This window comes from Triplophysa rosa, linkage group LG6 (assembly GCF_024868665.1).
Source record: "Triplophysa rosa linkage group LG6, Trosa_1v2, whole genome shotgun sequence".
In the NCBI taxonomy this organism is placed as follows: Eukaryota; Metazoa; Chordata; class Actinopteri; order Cypriniformes; family Nemacheilidae; genus Triplophysa; species Triplophysa rosa.
This window is the reverse complement of record NC_079895.1, coordinates 25,796,890-25,809,789: the sequence shown is the minus strand read 5'-3', so window position 1 is coordinate 25,809,789 and position 12,900 is coordinate 25,796,890. Positions and strand designations below refer to the sequence as shown.

Below are 12,900 nucleotides of genomic sequence, written 5' to 3'. Positions count from 1 at the left end.
GTCTTTTCCAGGCCCGTGTTAAAGGTTTGGCCTGCAGAAGAACTTCCTTAAGCCAACAACCGCTGCTGACTTACGATCAGCTCACACAATAAAGCACTTCTGAGTCTCGGCAAACATACTTCACCATGCACGAACAAGGTTTAACATGCCAAAATGTAACATAACATACTTTTTTAGCTTATTACATGGTAATAACACATGCATTATTCACGCAATTTATGTAAACTGAAAAACTGTTGTTGTTTTAAAAATTCACGCGATGCACTTGTGCCAAAATGTTGGAAAGCCATCGTTGAAATGTAAAACTTCTTTTCGCGTGTGCACTTAAGACGAGCTCTCTAGTTGATCTCCTTACATCAAATATGTGCTTTAGTTGACAAAGATCGGTACATCAGAGCCTCGGTGCCGTGAGAAAATCACATTCCCACAAACCTCATACATCAACAAAACTATAGCTCACGGTGGAGATCCATTAGACAAACACAGCACAGAACCGCCCCGGAGAGATGGATTGTGCCACTTAACCCCGCAACATATTTGTCTTTCTTAAACACAGGGTACATGAGATGATGGATCAGGAGCCATATCACATTACTGCATAATACATCAGTTCAAATCACCGGTATCGACGGCTGCATCCACATGCCTTGAATATTCAATGTATTATGTAATGACAAAAGCATTGAACACTTTACACGAATGCCTGATTGACAGCTGGAGAGGTAAACAGCGCATCAGCGTGTTCATCTAGCACATCTGGCACTGCTCAGCAAAACCTCTCAGCATTCCGCTGTAATCCAGCTGGTATGTGTGCGTCGGTCTTACCTCTTTAGTGTGCGTGTAGAACGAGACGGACATGTCCAGCAGTAGTTTTCTTTGTTCGACTCTTCTAACGAAATCCTGGATTCTGACCTCCAGGTGTCGCGCCGCCTTATAGATCTCCTCCGGGTCGCACTCGCCCGTCTGCGCGAGCTGCTCGGCGGCTTCCAGGAGTTTATCCGCGTTAGTGTAGGTGTTCTGGTAAAAAGTAAGAAAGAGATGGTTCTCTAAAGAACCTTTGACAGAATGGAACCCAATTTGTGGAACCCAAAAAAAGCACCTCTATTTTTAATTCCACGTTTGATTCGACGAAATACTCTAGGGAAACCTGCGTGAGATTAGGATGTTCTTTTTTCAATCAAATCATAGGAAGATCTTTCCCTTTATCACAGTGGATTTGTTGCCTTGTATTTGGACACGTAATAAACTGCGAGTCAAATCTGATTTGTGGTTATTGAAACGCAACGTTTATGACATCAGTGTTCAGGGAAGACATAGCGTTCAGAAAGATGGAAGAAGGTTTAGAGTCAATAAACAGCAAACCCTCAGACAGATAAATCGTATTATGCAAATTTAAACGCGAGAGTGACAAGTGGTTACTACGCGATACATCTTTTACTACCCTGCTTTCTAACAAAGAACCAGTTTTAGTATTTGTCTGATCTTATCTGCTGTGTCTTTATTTAACATTCAGACATGTCTATAAAAATATCTATGCATCGAACACTATACCGTATATTGAAGTAGAAAATATTTCTCTTGAGGTTTGTCTAACATTACCTGTACTCATATCATTTATTTAATTTTAGACGTTTAGAATTTTGAGACATTATGTTTTTATTTCATATTATAGTTTTGTGTATATATTTGAAGTTATAATACCATGGTCTGTTTGAATGCTGGATTCTGATTGGCTGGAAGGTGTGCATTAAAACCGTTTAATGCACGGGTAGTTCCAGTCAGTTTGATCAACGTTTGAAATTAGGCGACTGTCTTTTTTCACCAGTCTGATCGAAACTTACACTGTAAACATCAATAACATCTTTAACTTTAACACGGTATAAGCGGCATAAGGCATGGCTAGCCGAGCATTAAGGGATTTTAATGCGCTTCGCGAAGCAAACACGCTCCGCTTCACGTAGGGTGGTTCTTGCCCTCCACGTCGTGCATAAAAATCCTTTCATTCACGGCTAGCCTTATTTATTTTACTAGCATTATCTTCGCTTTAATCATGTTGTCAACTATTATGTTCATTTGTTACTTTCTATATGATCCTTAAAGTTGTCTAATATTAGTCTGGCAGAATACAGTAGAACTAGCTGTTACTAGAATGATTCATTGCTGTTATACTGTCTCTATGTTCAGCGACAGCGTCAATAATCCATCATACGTGATCATGATGGCACATGTACGACTCACGAATCCATAACTACTCTCATTGTCTTCATCGCGTTCTTTTTCTTCATCTTCATCGGTCTGTTTTTAAATGTTATGCCTCTGATACGCAGATGTCAGAATAAGAAAAGCTGCATACGTCTTGCTAGTAACTAATAATGGCTGAGCCAAAACAAATCCCTCACGCTGGTATGGAGTCAGAATGTCTCGGGCTCTTCTCGTGACACCGAGACCTGGATCTCTCATCCAGACTATTATGGATTATTCAACTCAAGGGAATTATGTGGATAAGAGGCGTGCTTAGAGTACAGTGATCTTTATCTCCTCTGCGTGTGCCGTCAGATGAATACCTCTCTGTGCTTACTGTGCCTTTGAGCTCTCAGTTTACACGAGTTCAGCAGGACGTGAGCCATGGCATTGCCAGGCAGTTGCTACACTGAATACAAAATCAAACATTGGACAAACTTAACTCAATTACTCTTGTTACGGCTCATTTTCTTAGTTCTCCTTAAATTATATTGATTCTTTGGTTCAGACCTTTACTTTTGATTTAATATGAATCAAAAATGAACATCCATAGTAAAAAGATGGTTTTCTTTTACAGGTGCCCAGGCTGCTGTATCTGACAGCACGAGACCTAAATAAATCAAATCTATCATCCATCAAGGTGCAAACACAGCCGGAATGGTACAACATTGCTCTTAAATATATTTGCAGCACCCTTAAGAGCCTGTGAAACGTATCCCATCATTCAATGCAGAATGACTTCTGCACACTGTTTGGATTTCCTGTTCAACTATCCTGCTCCTCTGAACATGTATCTAGATCAACCTTCCCACAGTCTCAACACACTATAACACACAACCAAAAATGTTCATACAAAAGAAAACAGGGCTTTTCTCGCTCAAAATAGTGACATTTTTACTTTATATGTATGGTAACACCATAACTCGACAACAACGTACATAAAAAATTTAAATGTTTTCCTTTCCAATCACACAAATCTGTGAAAATGATCAACTATGCATGCCACGCACGTACCTGCCGATGTCACTTTGTCGTGTAAGTATCCCCTAAATTACAAGAAAGCTTGACCAACAATCACACCAAACTATGATCGTGTCCTGTATGGTCTCATGCTTGAGTTGTATTACTGTATATTGATGGAACAGTCCTTTGTGGAAATATATAACTGTATAATAGAGTGCCACTGCAATGAATCCTAAAACCTGCATTTTTCCACTTCTGTTTTTTTGGTCACACTTTATTTTAAGGTCCAATTCTCGGTATTAATAAACCATTAACTATGACTTCTGCATCAGTAAACTACTAATTTGTAGTATTGCTTATTAATAGTTAGTAACGTAGTTGTTAGGTTTAGGTATTAGGTAGGATTAGGGAAATAGAATATGGTCATGTTGAATATGTGCTTTATGAGTACTAATAAACAGTCAATATGCTAAAAATAGGCATCTAATAAGCAACTAGTTAATAGTGAGAATTGGTCCCTATACTAAAGTGTTTCCGTTTTTTTTGTCGCTGACACACTGGCACATCCGCGCTGGCTGCCGTCCAGTAAAATTCAGCACACCATCTTTATTTTTGCCCTTTGTCTAAACTACCACAGAAACAATAGCTTGAATGGACCAGATCTGCCAGAATCATAAAAATACCCACAGTGTTTGACATCAAAGCTTTTCCCTGACATGAATTTTCAGCAACATTAAACACAACACAAAGCACTTATGGCGAACTCAGATGTTGCTTTGTGGTTTTATTATACAATAGAACTCATTACAGGCACTATGAAGGAAACCATCTGTGATGTTTATTTGATGGAGCTTCAGTAGTCATGACATACAGACAGCAGACAGATGTAAGGTTGCACCAGCTCAAAACATCTGCATCGTGAAGCTCTGTGTTTAAAAAATCAGGCTATTCCCACCGCATACACACAAATCTTTACAACATTGTTTGATGAAATCTTTCTGTAATGATGCATGCATTATGTTTGGCTCTGTTTGGCTACACTCTAAAAAAAAGCCGTAAAAATAGGGCACAATATACTGTATTAATATGAAGGAATTTTCCGTGTTCATTTTTACAGTTGTTTTACCTGTATTTTACATTTTGCACTGCATTCATTTGCATTTTAGCATTAATGGAAATGTCCGTAAAATAAAGGAAAATGTACTGGTAATTTTCTGCCAGTACTTTATCTGTTTTTTTACGGGATTTTTTTTACAGCGTAGAGGGGTCTGTTTGCCTCTATTATTATCCCTGCCGAAACATTCCTGTTGCCTGATATTGGTCACAAAATCAGACTCGACTAAATCAGAACTTAACCGTTTTAATTCAAATAAATCATCTGCTCACTCTGATAATCATGACCATTTACTCAGTAACTTTGAATCTTACGTCACTGACTGCAGCTTTAACGTGTCAAAGGAGAACTTGCCCTCCCTGTTTTTTCTCCATTCATCCGTCATTGGAGTTTTGGGTTCTTGCCACTGTTGCCATGTTGGCTTGCTCACTGGAAGACTGCTGATATTATATTATCCTACCAATTCCATCAACATTGCTTTTATTAGAATGATCCTCACTGTTTTTACACTTTACACTTAATTTTCTGATTATTTTGTGTTTTTTTCCCCTGTAAAGCTGATTTGAAACAATGCAACACTGTTAAAAGCACTATATAAATAAGCTAGAATTGAATATAATTTTGAAAATTTGTACGGAATGGGAATTGCTTTTAATGAAAATGTTTATTGCATGATTAAAAAAAGAAACAATACACTAAATCCTAGGTGTCTTGGTGTTTTATTAAAGGTGCGTCCTAAGTGATAACATGATAACCAGCATGAATATACCTACATGTCTGGCTCATGTTTGGATGAATCTGACAGTCAGTTGCTGATGTCTTACCTGTGCCACTTCCTCAAAGTCGTCATGGCGTTTCTGGAGAGCTCTGGCTCTGTGCAGCGATTTACCGACACCTGTGTGTTTACTGAGAAAAGCCTCGCCGTGATTTTCTATCCAGTCAATCACCTGCGAGATACAAACAAACATTGATTCATTATTGACAAAACACCTCCACACAGAGGCAAATCCATCAAAGAGGCTTATTTATAGAAAGTCAGTTCTATTAGAAAGCCCACAGAAATGAGCTAATGCCCGGTGACGGTTCCTGCTCGTTTACCCTCAAAAGAATATGAAAGGAGAGTAATCCATCACCACTGGTCCTCTGTCTAAAAGTGACTCAGATATATTTCATCATCTGTCCCTAAGGAAAGATGTTTTACAAATAACACCTTCATTTCTCTAGCGGCATTCTCATGTCAGACAGATACAAACATAACACAGATAACACAGTCACCCTCCAGAACAACATTGTGGAATATACTCTCAAAGTGAAACTAGAGAAAACATGTTTATGTATTTTGCGTTGCATGTCTGTTTGGTAGAGCAGTGTGAAGCAGCATTGAAGGGTTAGTGAACACATGTGTACAGATCTGTAATGGCTTTTGTTTTGTTTGAGAAACAAACTCCAAACATCTGACTTCTGTTTCTTTCAATGAACTTCCTCGTGTCTGGTTGTGCTGCTACTCTCGCGTGTGATACAATGATTGTAAAACATGAAAACAAGTTATGTTTCTGCTTCATTGATTAAAGCATCCACTGCGTGTTCTTAAAACAGCCTCCTATCCTCACACGCACATTATGAGCGGTTATATATAACCCTGGGTAGTGATCCCATCGGGTTAAACGTGGGTGAAGAATGTTTGTTGGTTTTAAGATGTGTGATTTTGGCTGTGGATGCTGATCTGTACTGTTTACATGCAGAACATCTGCAAATCAAACTCATGTCAATAACCGAAGGAAAAAACATTTAATTAACATGTCATTAACATTTAAAACTGCCATTACATTTTTGCTTTAGGTTTTTTTATTTATTTATTTATGTTGATTTCATATGTTCTTGATGCTGAAATAACTAAGCAAAAATATATATGTATAATATTTAATACATTTAATATATTATATTTTAAATATAATATAATATTTTTTTCTTAATGCATCGATTTATTTTTCCTTATTAACTGATAAGTGACATTAAAAAAAATCAGTATCTTAAATTATTTAAATGTACAAAATGAAATGTTCATTATAGAAGAGGTGTTTGTAAATGATGGGTCCAAACACAAATGTCTTTATTCGTGGTTTTGTCCTAACAATTTCAAAGAAACAACAGTCTCACTTGTGTATTCTATAATACAATGTATTCTATATATTTCATATTTTACTGTTTTCTCATCCCTTTTTTATGCAGTTTTTCCTTATGTCTGTAATGTACTGTATGTTCTAAATGTATTTTATGTTATTCCAATTATAAAAAACGATATACAAATAAAATTGAATTGAAATGAATTAGGGCTGTCAAACGATTAATCGTGATTAATTGCAGCCAGAATAAAAGTTTGTGTTTACATACATGCATATATTTAGATATAAATTTTAAACGATTGGTAAAAACAAATGAATACATTTATAAAATAAATATGTCCTATATACATGTACGTGTTAATAAACACAAAATGAATATGCACAGTGCACAGACATATATTATGTAAAACACACACTTTTATTCTGGATGCGATTAATCGCGATTAATCGTTTGACAGCGCTAAAATGAATTGGTTAAAATGATTGCCGGGAATCAGTCTGACAGTACAAGACAAATAGACAGAGAAAAGTATTTGTATGAGACACAGAAACAGAAAAACGAATTGATTATGAATTGTCAAAATGTTGGACAGGTAGTGAAATATAACAGCTGAGAATGGAAAGCTCATGAGTATTAAATCAGCCTCAGTCATGCGTGACTGTCTGTGTCTCTAAGCCCTTCCCCAGTCTCAAACCCCCACCATGACTTACAACCCTGATTTAAACCAGTTATCACGGTTACCACAGAAACCATGACAAGACGACTCGTGCTCCGCTGATAACCCCATAACTCACCGGTGACCGCCACCAATTCCCCAGTTACCCCAGCGAGACAAGAGGCCAGAAAAGCTTTAATCTTATTTATATGGCTGCCTGACAGCTATAGATTGTGGCCCATGTTTAAAAAAAGAGCGCGGCACCAAGGGAACACTTAGGCAGGTGGACATGGTATTTAAAGAAACAGAAACACACGAAAATGTGTCACTTTTATCATCATTTAACATAAAAGAGCAGGATGGACATTGATCTTTTTTTTTGTTCCACAGTAGGAAGTCATTTGATTTGGAAAACACGAGGGCAAATAAATAAAGAATTTCCATTTCAAACTATTTCTTTATCTGTATCTGTTGAACACAAACAGATTGTGTACATTGGCTGTATGTGTGTGTGTGTGTGTGTGGGAGTTCTGTTTATTTCCCGTGAATGGCTCAACCTGCTCATTACCTGTATTTAACCATACACTTGAAGACATTTGGCCACATCTCAGCCTCCACTACTCAAAAACTGCAAACATTTCAGGGAGAGACCAACGAACATCACCAAATATGGGCAATAATAACAACCTGTCTCAAAGAAAACATGCAGTATGTTGATATCTCCTTGAAATCAATGATCCAACTTTATCAGAGCCGTATGTTTGCGTTTGAAGCGTTTAACATATTCCATCGAAGCCACCTGATCAGAGATTGGATGCTGAAATTGAACTCGGCCAATCACGGGTGATCGAGTTTCTTGTGTATCAGAAAATCTGTGGCTGATGTTTGAGCCAATCAGCACGTCGTATGAACTCCAAACATGCATGTTTCTTCTGATTCACCCGTGCTATGCGGCTGGCCTCCGTTTGGATTGGGTTTGGACATGTAGCTCTTTAGCTCTTTGGTTCAGATCTTGATTTGGCTGTTCTGTAGAGCTGACCCCAGGCTGATAAACCCTGAGCCGCCACAGTCCCACTGAAAGAGGCTAATGGTGAGATATTAACTTCTGGGCACACAACCAGCGCTCGAGAAAAAAATACATGCTGTGCAGAAAACTGCACAAATCCAAATTTATGGTCAACTGTTAACAAGTCTACTCATTCAACATTCTCCGCTCTTAAATTATGGAAGAATTACAGCATATTTACTGTACATGGAAGAAAAAACACGCAAACTGATATATGTGTAGTTGAGTGGAGCTTATTTAAAATGGCATCCAAACCTTAGCGAAGGAATCTGGTGAAGCAGACGCAAGTGTATCTGGAATGTATTGCATCCTGTATTTCCGCTACACATTGAAAAGACGTATCTCTTCAGGAAAATGATATCATTTATGAAAAAGTACTGACTATATAGGGCTCACTAGAACTCGGAGCAGAGCCAATTTGTCAGTGTGTCCACACGTCTCAGAGATCTTGTAGACATTTGTGAGAATTCATCTACCTGTTGGACGTCCTGCTGAAAGACGCAGAGCTGCAGTCTCTGATGCAGACGCACTTTGCGGTGCTGCCAGATGCTCTCCAGGCGTCTGTGGTGGTGCAGGACCTCGTGGACCACGTCCAGAATGCAGTGCACGGCTTTAGAGTAGTTGGCTGTGGCAGTCAGAGACTCAGAGTTACCGGGACTCAACGGCCTCTGAAGAACATCCAGCAGAGCTTTCCCATCCTGACTCACCTGTGAGGAAGGATCAAACACATCATCACGTAAGCCCTTTTGAAAATAGAGGTTTTTAATCAACAAATTTACATCACAGGAAGTACGGTACAAGGAGGGAGACGTTCTGATTCTAGAGAGAACCGAACTGTCCAAAAATTTGGATCATGTAGCTTGTTTGTAAGACTCTTATCTGTTTAACCAATGGGACTTGTGCCTTCCAGAACTCATTGAATCTTGAAATGATGTTTTTCACATGATCAGACTACCAAATGTTACTGTTTATGTTGAAGACTGTAGTGCTTGGTAACATGGAAATAAAAATATACTCAGAAACAGGGCTGGGGACCTGTGAACTACAGTGGTACACAGTGCCATTGTTTTCCTGTTGTGTCTTGAGCTTAATTAAAGCTGCTTCACTGATTTCGTCTAGTTTAAACAACAGTGCTGGGTTGAGTTTGTGATTTGTGTATATTTTCCATTCTCTATGTTTTACACATATTTAGATTTACTGGTGAGAGAACTAATGTATGTCTTACACTCTTAAAAAAAGGTGCTTCAAAAGGTTCTTCGATGCCATAGGAGAACCCATTGGTTCCTTAAAGCAGTGGTTCTCAAACTTTTTTGTTGTAAGGCCCCCTTTGTGTAAAGTGCATCGCTTTGCGGCCCCCCATATAAAGACTTTCAGGGCCCTATCGTATACTTGGTGCAATGCGTTTTTTCTAGTTTCAGCCCGACGCAGTTCTCATTTTCCCGTCCTGCGCCGCGTTGTTGATATAGCAAATGCATTTGTGTTCCCGTGGGCATGCTGGTCTAAAAAAGAGGTGTTTTCAAGGGCGCATTGTTGGTGCGTTGCTATTTTGAGGAACTGAAAATAGACTGCGCCATAGACCAACTCAAACCTGGTCTAAAGTCAATGGCGCAATTTTTTTATTTAAATAGCGCGTTAGTAGAAAATGCGCCTCTGGGCGGGTGCACAACGCGTTTCACTTTACTTATTAGAAAGAGGGAAGCGCAGCGGCACACAAACATGCCACATATAAAAATAAATGGATTACAATGTAAAAGATTATTATTGTGTACATAAAGATAAAAAATACTGGTTGTCCTGTGGATGGTCTGCTCGCGCGCTTTAACCTCACGCATGAGCAGATGCGTTTCCTCTCTGGAGAAGTGTCCAGTCTTTGCTCTTGCAAAATCCACCGTTTGTAAATAGCGAATCTGCCATGGGGCGAGCGCAACTTGGTCTTATAGAGAATGAGAGATGAGACTCTGATTGGTTTACTGCACGATACGCCCCAAAAACACCCATTACTCATTAAGAGAATCGGGAGAACCCGTTTAGACCATGCGCCCGGGCGCGCCGACTGTTTTCCCGTCGTTAAACTAGCAAAAGTGGAAAAGCCCTGAGTGCACCTGCGCCGTGCGATTTAGACCATGCGCTTAGATCGTTAAAACAGGGCCCCTAATCTAAAACTTAGAATTTTTATTAAACCAAAAACATATTCAGTTATACAATGCTGGAACATCATTTTTTGGTTCTTGGTCTTATTTTTCAGATGTTTGATTACATATAATCTATGATAAATATTTAAAGAATATTTCATAAAATGTGGCCCCCCTGGATCCATCTTGGGGCCCCCCAAGTGGGCCACGATCCCCAGTTTGAGAACCACTGCCTTAAAGAACCTTTAACATCTGAAGAATCTTCACAAAAGGTTCTTTGTGGCGAAAAAAGGTTTAAAGAACCTGACTGAATGCTTTCCTGTGGCTCAGAGGTTAGAGCATGGTGTTAGGAATGCCAAGGTCATGGGTTCGATCCCAGGGATTGCACATACGTAGAAACAAATGTATATAGTATAATACAATGTAAGTTGCTTTAGATAAAAGCATCTGCCAAATGCGTAAATGTAATCAATGGTTCTTTGTGGAACCAAAAATGGTTCTTCTATAGCATCGCTGTGAAGATCCTTTTAAGCACCTTTATTTTTAGTGTAGGATTTCAATATCTAAAATGTATGAGCTTAAAAGGAAAGAGCAATCAAACTCGGGTGTGACTGAGTGTGAAAGCCCAAAGTGGATTAAAGCGGACAGAACAGCGTTTGTTCTTACCTCTGTATACGCTTGTGTGAACTGCTCATAGAGCGTCTGATGATGGTGAATGGCCAGTTCAAGATCCTGCATCTCTGATGGCAAGCCACCTTCATTGCACATCTTACCCCAGGTTTCTATCCCAGAAAGAAACTTAACACACAGAAAAAGAGACAGATCATTAGAAACCCACTCATTACAAATTCTGACAGCTACAGATGTAGTGTCGCGTAAATAAGTGCGGCCTGGTTTACCTGTTCAGATTTCTGATGAAATACGGCAGACATGGCGAGTATAGTGCTGCGTTCATCGAGAGCAGCAGCGAAACTCTTCCATTCCTGATCCAGCTGGGTGCTGATCTGTTTGATCTGCTGAGAAGCGTAATGACCCGCCTCTGACAGCCGCGACGCTACCGACATGATGCGGTTTATGTTCACATATGCATTCTGGGAGACATAAGGTCAGAGAGCATTTTGAACTACATATTGTAATGATATGAAGTGAGAATCCAGCTACAGGGTGCTAGGACACAGGTCCGGGTCTAGGGGGGCTGAGGGGGGCATTGCACCACCAAAAATATAATGACAATTAAAATAAATAAAAATTAAATACTTTTTTATTAAATACTTAGTAAATATTTATTCGTATTATCTATTAAATAATAATCTGTCAATTTAATCGCTGAAAAATGTAACAATTATGCATGCAATGAACTTTGATTATATATCTGCCCAACCAGAATATGTGATTGCACCCCCAGTCGAGCCAGCCTAATACCGGGCCTGATAGAATAATCAATAGACTAAAAAAATTATATAATAAAAAAAACTTAGGTCTCACAGTAATCTGAATAAGGATTGTTCCAAATCAAAACGCAAATCCTTTAGTCCAAAACCCCCACACCAACATGGCGACTTGGCATATTTGTATAAAATATGTGGTCACTGGCATGTATTTATCTGCCTTTTACTAAAGCTTTTATTCTTATCGTCCAATGAAATTTTAGAGACCGATCTATCCATTCTGTTACAAAATATTGTTACACATACAAGTATTAAATGTGACAGCAAAATGAAAATGTAACAGATATAGAACTTGATAGAAAGGAAAAGCATTTTTCCCAGATTCACACAAACATTCACTGCTGTCTGGATCTGTCGTCCCATCTATCCCGCTAGCTAACTAGATCAGCTTGACTAAAGATGGTCTGCTATTAGAATCAAGGCTTAATGAGGTATAAAGCAGACCTCGTGCTGAGATAAAGAACAGGAAGATGAATGAACAGCATGAGTGTGTGATATGTTTATGTTACTCAGATGATTGTGGGGCAGAAACAGGAATTCTTGGTAGTTGAGAGTCTTCAGGAGTTAGGGAAATGTGATGAGCTTAATAACGTGCCCACTGTGAGCCTAAAGAACCAGTCGTGCTGCATGTACACATTTTAAAAACACATTTATACATCTACAGTATATGACAGAGGATTTTGTATTGACATTTATAGTTTACCGACTACCTTTCCATTATGTGTGTTTACTATGAGCTTTTGTGAGACTTTTAATTAACCTTCACTGTAAAATAAAGGTCATTTTCCAGCAGCTGGGGTGCCAGTAAAATACCGTAAAAGAGATTTCTTGTACATTTGTAGTCTTTTTCTGTAATTTGACGCTTTTTTACTGTATTTCAAAAATATTAAAGCTTATTAAAAAGTAGAAAAAATGGCTAAATAATCGTAATTTCCCAGCAGCTAGGGCGGCAGTAAAATACTGTAAAATTGTTTTGTTAAATAAAATTGCATATTTTTCATGTTTTTCTTGTAAGTTTGCAGTCTTTTTCTGTAATTGGACTTTTTTTTAACTGTATTTAAAAAATGCTATGTAAAAATGGTAAAATACAGTAACTGTAATTTTTTTGCAGCTCGGCTGCCAGTAAAATATCGTAAAATAACAGTTTTGTCAAGTAA

General features: G+C 38.5%; 1 protein-coding gene across 3 annotated transcripts in view; it reads right to left on the bottom strand.

The window, feature by feature from the left end:
- Positions 1-12,900, bottom strand: part of kalrna (kalirin RhoGEF kinase a) — a 130,741-nt gene that overhangs the window by 64,091 nt on the left and 53,750 nt on the right. For all 3 annotated transcript variants that reach the window (XM_057336703.1, XM_057336702.1, XM_057336704.1), the window contains exons 7-11: positions 11,195-11,386; positions 10,962-11,093; positions 8,640-8,870; positions 5,143-5,265; positions 826-1,017 (exon numbers count right to left, since the gene is read on the bottom strand). In XM_057336703.1, coding sequence (XP_057192686.1) covers positions 826-1,017; positions 5,143-5,265; positions 8,640-8,870; positions 10,962-11,093; positions 11,195-11,386 — 870 coding nt within the window. The remainder of the gene's footprint in view (positions 1-825; positions 1,018-5,142; positions 5,266-8,639; positions 8,871-10,961; positions 11,094-11,194; positions 11,387-12,900) is intronic.